We start from the raw sequence: 8358 nt of genomic DNA on the forward strand, positions 1-8358 counted from the left end.
CAGCGTTTGAGTGCTTTTCTCATTAGTTATTGTAGCTGGGGCTACATGTTGTTCCCCCCTATGCCTGCAGTGTTGTGTGCGCACTGTGTGCCATGCACAACATGGTGCCTGGCAACAGTGCACGCATAACAGTGCAGGCATGACAGTGCTGGCACTGCAGTGTTGTAGCACTGCCTTTAGGCTCACTGTGTGAGCTGTAGCGTGGTACAGCCCCAAGACCGCCACCAGCACACCGCTGGCCCGGTGGTTAACTCGGAATGAGGTGGTTAGGATGTTTCAGGCTTGACCGCCGCAATGGTGGTCCAGCAGTCCAAATGCCGGACTCCGAATCAGCCCCATAGAGTTTACCTGATTACCTAAAATCATATTATGAATTAAATGAAGAATCAGAGAGTTAATCAGTGACACTGATGGCAGTATAAAGGATGGCACAGTAGGTGCTGCAGTCCTGTAATGACTTTTAGCTTACAGGCCCTGTGTACACTTTTTACCATATACACTTGTATTACTGAGTTTCACAGGTTCTTCTAATAAGTGACTGGCTGTATGGAGGCAATGATCATCCAGCATTCAAAACCAAACTGGTGTTGATTTGTAACAATAAACACTTAGCCCTCAAGTATGGAAGACTCATTTTCCATTCCTTCACGGTAACACTAACCTGGTGCAGAGCGTGCCTGAAACATAGTGTACACCTGTCTGATTTTGAACAGTGGGATTTAATGTAGATTTTTCTAGTAATCATGACGGAAAATCTTAATTTTATTAAAGACACGGAGGCGAGTATTATGCTTTCTAATCTTGCATTTAATTGCACAGCAGCCAAGATAAGCAAAAAACTACAGTTCCCAGAGGGCCAGAGAACAAACTGGGCCATGGGAATGAGAAAAAACGAGAACGCAGTAACCAATCACAGAGGACCTATTAGATAAAGACCATAACTGACTGCGCAGCTTCCTCTTTTTGCTGGCGAGCAGATCAAGGATAGTCATTAAACAAAGGGAAAATGAATAAAATTAAGGATATAGCCAAAGTCCAGGAACATAAGTCTTGTATCAGAGGAATCCAAGGAAGAAGACCAAACAGGAGTCCAGGAGGAGGATCCAGGAGCGCTGGAGTTGGAGAACTTGGAGGTGAGGATTGTAGGAGTCGAAGGGTAGATCTCCTAAGATGAAGCCGGTGGCAGGGCTGGATTCGCTGTAGGGAGGGAGAACAAATGTTAACAATGTTGCAGCGGGATAATACTCGCCTCCGTGTCTTTAATAAAATTAAGGTTTTCCGTCATGAATACTAGAAAAATCTACATTTCATGGCAAGACCGGAGGCTCCTATTATGCTTGTTTAAAGCATATTAATAACATCAGAAGCCACAGTATGAACAGGTTTGCAATAGTACATGCGAAATATACTGTCATTTGACCAGTCTGCTGATCTCAGAATGTCTTCCAAACGAGAGCCAGACCAAAAGGCTGTAGAAGCCATGGCTCCCCTGGCCGAATGAGCCCCGAAAACGGAGACATCAATTCCGGCAAGAGACATGACCCAACGGACCCAACGGGCAAGGGTAGGAGATGAGACAGGAAGATGGGGTTTACGAAAGGAAATAAGGAGCTGAGAATGAGAGGGCGTTCTGAGATCAGCAGTTCGTTGTTCGTACACTTTTAAACATTTTCCCACAGACAATTTGGGATGAGCTGGAAAATAAGGATAAAACACTGAATCCAAATGAGTCTTAGTACGTCTGCGTATCTGAAACAGAACACCTGTAGGAGAGAATTGGCGAGCAGAAACATCTAGAGCCTTAACATCAGAAACTCTCTTAATGGAAACTAGACACAGTAACATGGTAAGTTTAGCTGAAAGCATCTTGAGTGAAAGAACAGAATTGCCTGGCCAATTTGTAAACAATTTAAAAACCACTGTAACATCCCATAAAGAGGTATACTTAGCCAACGGTGGTTTCGCACAACGAACGCCTTTCAGTAGACGACAAATCAGAGGGTGAGCACCAACCGGTTTACCATCAATTTGGGAATGGTAGAGATGGTAGAGAGAAATGGCAGAACGATAGAGATTGATAGTGCGATAGGCTTTACCGGCACTGGCTTGCGAACCAAGGAAATTAATGATGAAATTCAGAGAGGCTGAAATGGGATTGAGGTCCCTTTCCAAACACCAGCTTGACCAAAGAGACCAGGCGGATTTGTATGCTTTGGATGTTCCAGGAGCCCAGGCTTGGCTGATAAAGAGCGAAGCCTCTTGTGAAATGAGGACGTCAGAAGTGGAAGGCCGGAAACTTTCCAGGCCGAGAGCTGCAGGGAGGAGTCGAGAATGAGACTGTGTTGTTCGCCCTGGGGGTTGAGTAGAAGATCCCCGAAAGAGGGAAGAAGGACCGGGAAGTCCACTGCCATCTCGAGAAGAGTCGGAAACCACACCTGCGCTTGCCAGAAAGGGGCTACGAGAACCAGAGACGAAGACTGGCGGCGAACCTGAGAAAGAACCCTGTTGATCATCAGGAAAGGTGGGAAGGCATAATGTAGATGACGAGACCAATCCTGCAGGAAAGCGTCTGTCGCCAAGGCAAGGGGATCCGGGCGCCAACTGTAGAACCGGGGTAATTGGGAATTGAGCCGGGATGCAAAAAGATCGATAGAGAAAGGTCCCCAAAGATGGGAAAGAGAAAGGAAGACGGATGGACAGAGCTTCCAATCGCTGGAATCTCGAAGAAATCTCGAGCGCCAATCCGCCACTCTGTTGAGGTCTCCAGGGAGATATTCTGCTGTCAAAGAAATGTGATGGGCGAGACAGAATACCCACAGACTCTTTGCCTAGTCCGCCAGGGGTTTGGACCTTGTTCCGCCGAGATGGTTGATGTAGCGGACCGCAGAAACATTGTCCATACGAAGGAGGATAGAACAGTGAATCCTGTTTTTTGAAAGGCTTTTGATCGCAAAGGAACCTGCAAGCATCTCTAAACAGTTGATGTGCAACTTGGACTCCTCGGCGGACCATGAACCCCCAGTCGAGATTGGTCCACATCGGGCGCCCCAGCCCGACAGGCTTGCATCGGATTCTAAGACAAGATCTGGGGCAGTGGCGAAGATAGTGCGTCCGTTCCACGCATCTAAATGGTCTATCCACCACTGGAGCTCGGTGCGGGACTCGGGATCTAGTGCCACGAGATCCGAATAAGCGAGGCCTTGTCGAAGATGTCGAATCTTTAGGCGCTGAAGAGCGCGATAATGGAGAGGGCCAGGGAAGATGGTCTGAATGGAGGAGGAGAGGAGACCGACGATCCTCGCTAGGGATCAGAGGGACAAAAGAGAGGACTGAAGAACGGACAGAATCTCCGCTTTGATCTTGGAAACTTTGGCGAGAGGAAGGCGAAGGGACGCTGCAGCGGAGTCCACCAGAAAACCCAAGAATTCCGTGTTCTGAGACGGAATCAGAGAGGACTTGTCCGTATTGATGAGAAAACCCAGGTCCAAAAGAAGTGACTGAGTCAAGAACAGGTCGTAGAGAAGGGACTGTTTGTCGGAATTTATGAGGAGGATGTCGTCCAGGTAAATAATTAGTCTTATGCCAAGAGATCGAAGATAAGCGACCACTGGTTTTGAGAGTTTTGTGAAGCACCAGGGCACGGAAGATAAACCAAAGGGAAGAGAGGTGAAACAATAGTTGACACCTGTCCATTGGAATTGAAGAAACTTCCATTGGGAGTGATGAATAGGAACCGTGAGGTAAGCATCTTGAAGATCTAAACGGACCATCCAATCAAAGGGGCGAAGAGTGTCTCTCAGATGTAAAATGGTTTCCATTTTGAAATGGCGATAAACCACAAACTGGTTGAACCACTTCAGGTTGATGACAGTGCGGAGCTTCTTGTTTTTCTTTTGCACCAGAAAAATGGAGCTTAGAAAGCCTGAGGAGTCGAAGGGAAAAATTTGAATTGCTCAAAAAATTTGAATTGCTCTTTTTTGAAGTAGAGCCTCTATTTCGCTTGAAATCTGAGATGCCATGAGAGATGAAAAGACGAGAGGGGGAGGAAAAGAAGTCTGAACTGGAGGGGAAAGAAACTCGATTAGGTAGCCTTGCACTGTGCTTAAGACCCAAGGGTCTGAACTGAGAGTGCACCATTTTTGAATGAACAGTTTTAAGCGACCCCCCACAGGAGGGGGAAAAGAAAGGCTTACCTTGCTGGTTGGAGTTTTGACAATAGTTTCATTGCCCTTTCCCTCTGAAGCCACGGCCACGTTGGGGGTAAAATTGGGGCTTGTAGTCTTGATTGTTGTTGTTCGAACCTCTGGAGCCTTGATTGTAGGGACGGCCGGAAGAGCGGCCCCTGCCTCTGCCGGCCCGTCCAAAAACCCGAGGGGCGAAAACCTTTTTTACTGTTTGCTGGGCTTTGTCCAAAGAAGCAAAAGTAGAAACATATCTACTAAGGTCACGAACCAAATTTTCTCCGAAAAGGAGACCATTCGCCTTGGGGCCAGGATCCATAGGTGCTAGGTTGGAGAGTTTAGGATCCAATTTAATCAGGAGACCCTTGCGACGTTCATGAATAATTGCGGAGTTTGCATTTCCCAGAAGACAGAAGGCGCGTTGGGCCCACATGGAGATTTCTTCAGCAGAAAGTTCCGAACCTTCTAAGCGGGAGGATTCCGCCAAATCAAAAATACGGGCAAGAGGGCCCACAATGTCCAACAATTTGTCTTGGCAAGTGGACCAAGCCTTGTCCACCCCTCGGCGGGGGTCCTTGCCAAACTTGGAAAAGAAGGTGAGGAGAGGTTGGTCGATGGAAGGAACCAAAGTGATTTTGTCGGGAAGAGAAGGTTTAGGGCATTCAGATTTGAGTCTGCCTCGTACCGGGGCCTCCAGTGGGAGACGCAATCTGGCTGAGATATATTCTCCGACATGGTGAGAAGGGAGCCATTCTGTAGAATTCGGGTGACGAATAGTAGAGGGATCAAACATGGGAAAACCCTCGGAGTCAAAAACTGGCTCAAAAGAAAAAGAATCCAATTTAGAAGATTTAGAAGGGGGGGGGGGAGGGTCAGTAGTGTCAAACAGGTCAAATAATTGATCAGCGTCATCAAAATTAGCATCATCATCATCATCTGTGTCCAATATGGTGGATATTACCAACTTTCTCCTAGGAGACTCTGCATGTTTGTCTTTTTGTTTATGTTTGCCCTCGGAGCCAACAAACCCCTCCTTAGTAGGAGGCCTTGGAGGAACTGGGTCCTCAGTCAAGAGCGAGGAAGACTCGCCAACCAATGACGCTTTTTTAGAGACACGAGATTGAGCAGAGTGTTCCACCTTTCTCTTTCTGCTTTCCCCCGCAGATTGGGCCAAAACTTTGGACATGATGCTTAACATGGAGTTCTCCATATTTTTAGACATTCTTTTCATGGAAGCCTCCACAGCTGTTTCCACAGAATTATTAATAAATTTATTCAAGTCCTTCTTGAAGGTCTGAGAGTCCTGGGTGGGGACTTCCTCAGAGGAACTATCGTGTTCCATAACCAGGCTGTGACTGAAAGAACCACAGAAAAACAGGAGGTAGGCGAGGGTTAAATTTTGGAGCAGGGGCGTGTTTCAGGGATGGGCCGGGAAGAGAGCGTCAGAAGACTTCACACGCGGAGGAAGCAGGGCATAAGAACTGGAAAGGCAGTCACGCTGAGGAGCCGGTGACCGGGGAAGCCTCCAAGAGGTGAGAGGAGGTCGAGGAAGACGCGCGAAGCAGCGCGCGTAAGGACGCTACCACGGGAATCTGAAAAGGGGGGGGAGTGAGGAAAACAATTCACCGGAGCACAAATGAAACGCACGCGTAGCGCGTGAAAACTATAGCGCGAGGACGCGCTTCACAATATGAAAACGAATATCAGTAAAACGGTCATAATAGACATGAAAACCACAATAATATTACTGTGAGCAAAGATAAAGACACTTATCTGACTGCGAGCAGCAAGAAAAGAGGGAAGCTGCGCAGTCAGTTAGGGTCTTTATCTAATAGGTCCTCTGTGATTGGTTACTGCGTTCTCGTTTTTTCTCATTCCCATGGCCCAGTTTGTTCTCTGGCCCTCTGGGAACTGTAGTTTTTTGCTTATCTTGGCTGCTGTGCAATTAAATGCAAGATTAGAAAGCATAATAGGAGCCTCCGGTCTTGCCATAAAATTGCAAACTCCAGACTTGGTGATATGTGGAAAGTGTTCAAATGAAGTAATTTCTGATGGTGCAGACTGAATTCAATTTAGATTAAAAAAAATCTAAATATCTACAACTGAAACCTGACCTTGTGGCTCATCAGGCTGAATTAGTCAACCCGACCAGCCCCCCAATAGTATAATCCATTGGAGGCTAAGGCATCCATTTTAACATTATACTGTCAGTTCCTGCCGAACTGTCAAATCCTAATTGACATGGGGTTTTAAATACAATCCTTAGGGCACACTTGAAGAAAAGAATACAGGATGCCAAGACAGTTCTTATGTATCCTCTTTCTGAAAATCCAGTTTCTGTACTACCAGGCTTCCATGTCTGGGTTCTGCATATAACACTCACTTGAAATGAAGGAAACAGGAAGCAAAGACAATTCTTGTGTACAAATAAAAGACAATTCTTGTGTATTCACTGTCTTGTTGCAGGAAACCCCTGCTTTGATTATACCAGATTTCTTGAAAATAAGGATGGAGCACCAAAGATAGAAGTACAGAGATTTGCAGTATTGTGAAAAATAAGTCCTTTATTAATTAAATCTTTAAAAGTCCTCAGCCAACGCATTTCGTTCCTTGCGGAACTTCATCAGGGCTTGGTAATCTATTGAAGGTCCCATAAGACGGACAAGAAGTAGATATAGAAATCCTCCACGGTATGGCTAGGTCACCTTCTTTAGTGATATATAGAAGTCAAATTTGTGAAGGCAGCAAAAATGGGCGACCAGGTGTCTCCAAAGTCACAGTAGGTGTAGACCACAAAAGTAGTTGTAGATCTATGGACTTAAAGAGTAACCCTCTATCACGTTAGAGTTACGCTACTGACCAAAGTAACAGTCGCTTAGCTTAAGTGAATAAATAAATGGGAAGCAGAGCATATATAACCCTGAACAACACGGATGTAAACGTCCGCCCGTCTACATTTATCCCCCCCTGGTCACGCTGCAAAAGCGCCTGAAAATCAACCGGCTCAAGAGACTGTTACTTTGGTCGGTAGCTTAACTCTAGCGTGATAGAGGGTTACTCTTTTCAATTTAATTGAATTTACTTAGCTAATAAGTTATTCTCTGTAACTAAAGACCTGTCAGGCTTTTCTGCTAGAAAATCTTGACCATTGTTTTAGCAAATAACTTTTTGTTAACTAAGTAAATTCAAATAAATATACCGACTATTATTTGAAATGCTAGTGTGCAGCCATCTGTTGTTTCTTATAAACTTGATGTGGCAAACAACAGGGAAGGGGCGCATCCTAATGGTGTGCACAGATGCCAGTCTGTTATCTGTACTTACTTCACCTTTTGACTTAAAAGAGAAATGAGAGTCTTAGGGCCCGATTATGACTTTTGGCGCTGCGGAGGCAGGTGGTCCACCACTGCTGCGCTCCTACACCGCCAAGAGTTGCTGCTGGCCGCTAGATTATACATTTGTTGCAGTCTGGCGGGCGGGCGGGGTGGTGGTCCCATGGCCGTGCTGCAATGGAAATACCGCCTCACTAGGTTCCTGCATGACTTGACTGTAACGTCCATTCCGTGCAGACACTGGTGTGCATGGACACAGGGGGAACACATTTTGTGCCGCCCCTGTGTGCATAAACAGGGCACAGAGGCACACTCCTCTCAGCCAAGATTTTCATGACGGTGGACCTGCCATGAAAACCCTGGCAGAGAGGAAACTCGTATTATACTTGGTGGGACCACGGTGGTCCCGCCAAGCATATGGAGGCCTCTGACCATCACACTACCACAGGAAACAGTGATTACCTGGTGGTGGTGGCGGCGTCGGTCCCAGGGCGCTCCGACCATCCAACTCGTAACAGGGTGGTTAGACCGCCGGTACAGCGGTGGCTGGACTGCCACCACTGCGTCACTACGAATGTGGTGGACTGCCAGACTCATAATCAGCCCCTAAGTGCACAACAGCTACTGACAAGAAGCCCAGTTGTGGGCGTGGTCAGGCACAGTGATTCCTCACACCTCAGTGCAAATGACTAATGTCCGAAAGATGCAATGAGAAAGACATAGGGTGTGTTGATGAGAAGATGCAAATACAACTAGAATGTGTACCTTGTATGCCCACCATAATACACTTGGACATGCATGAAGAGAGATTAGTACAATCCAAGTTACATTATTTAGTTCCGAGC

General features: G+C 46.6%; 1 protein-coding gene across 1 annotated transcript; it reads right to left on the reverse strand.

The window, feature by feature from the left end:
* Window positions 1-4221: 4221 nt before the first annotated feature.
* On the reverse strand, window positions 4222-5523 carry LOC147727385 (uncharacterized). The gene has a single exon (XM_086963616.1). The coding sequence runs from the start codon at window positions 5521-5523 to the stop codon at window positions 4222-4224; it is 1302 nt and encodes a 433-aa protein (XP_086819742.1).
* Window positions 5524-8358: the final 2835 nt, after the last annotated feature.

This window comes from Lissotriton vulgaris, chromosome 3_1, assembly GCF_964263255.1.
Source record: "Lissotriton vulgaris chromosome 3_1, aLisVul1.2, whole genome shotgun sequence".
NCBI lineage: Eukaryota > Metazoa > Chordata > Amphibia > Caudata > Salamandridae > Lissotriton > Lissotriton vulgaris.

Coding starts and splice junctions, on each gene's coding strand:
- LOC147727385 (XM_086963616.1), bottom strand. CDS start 5,523: ATGGAACACGATAGTTCCTCTGAGGAAGTCCCCACCCAGGACTCTCAG.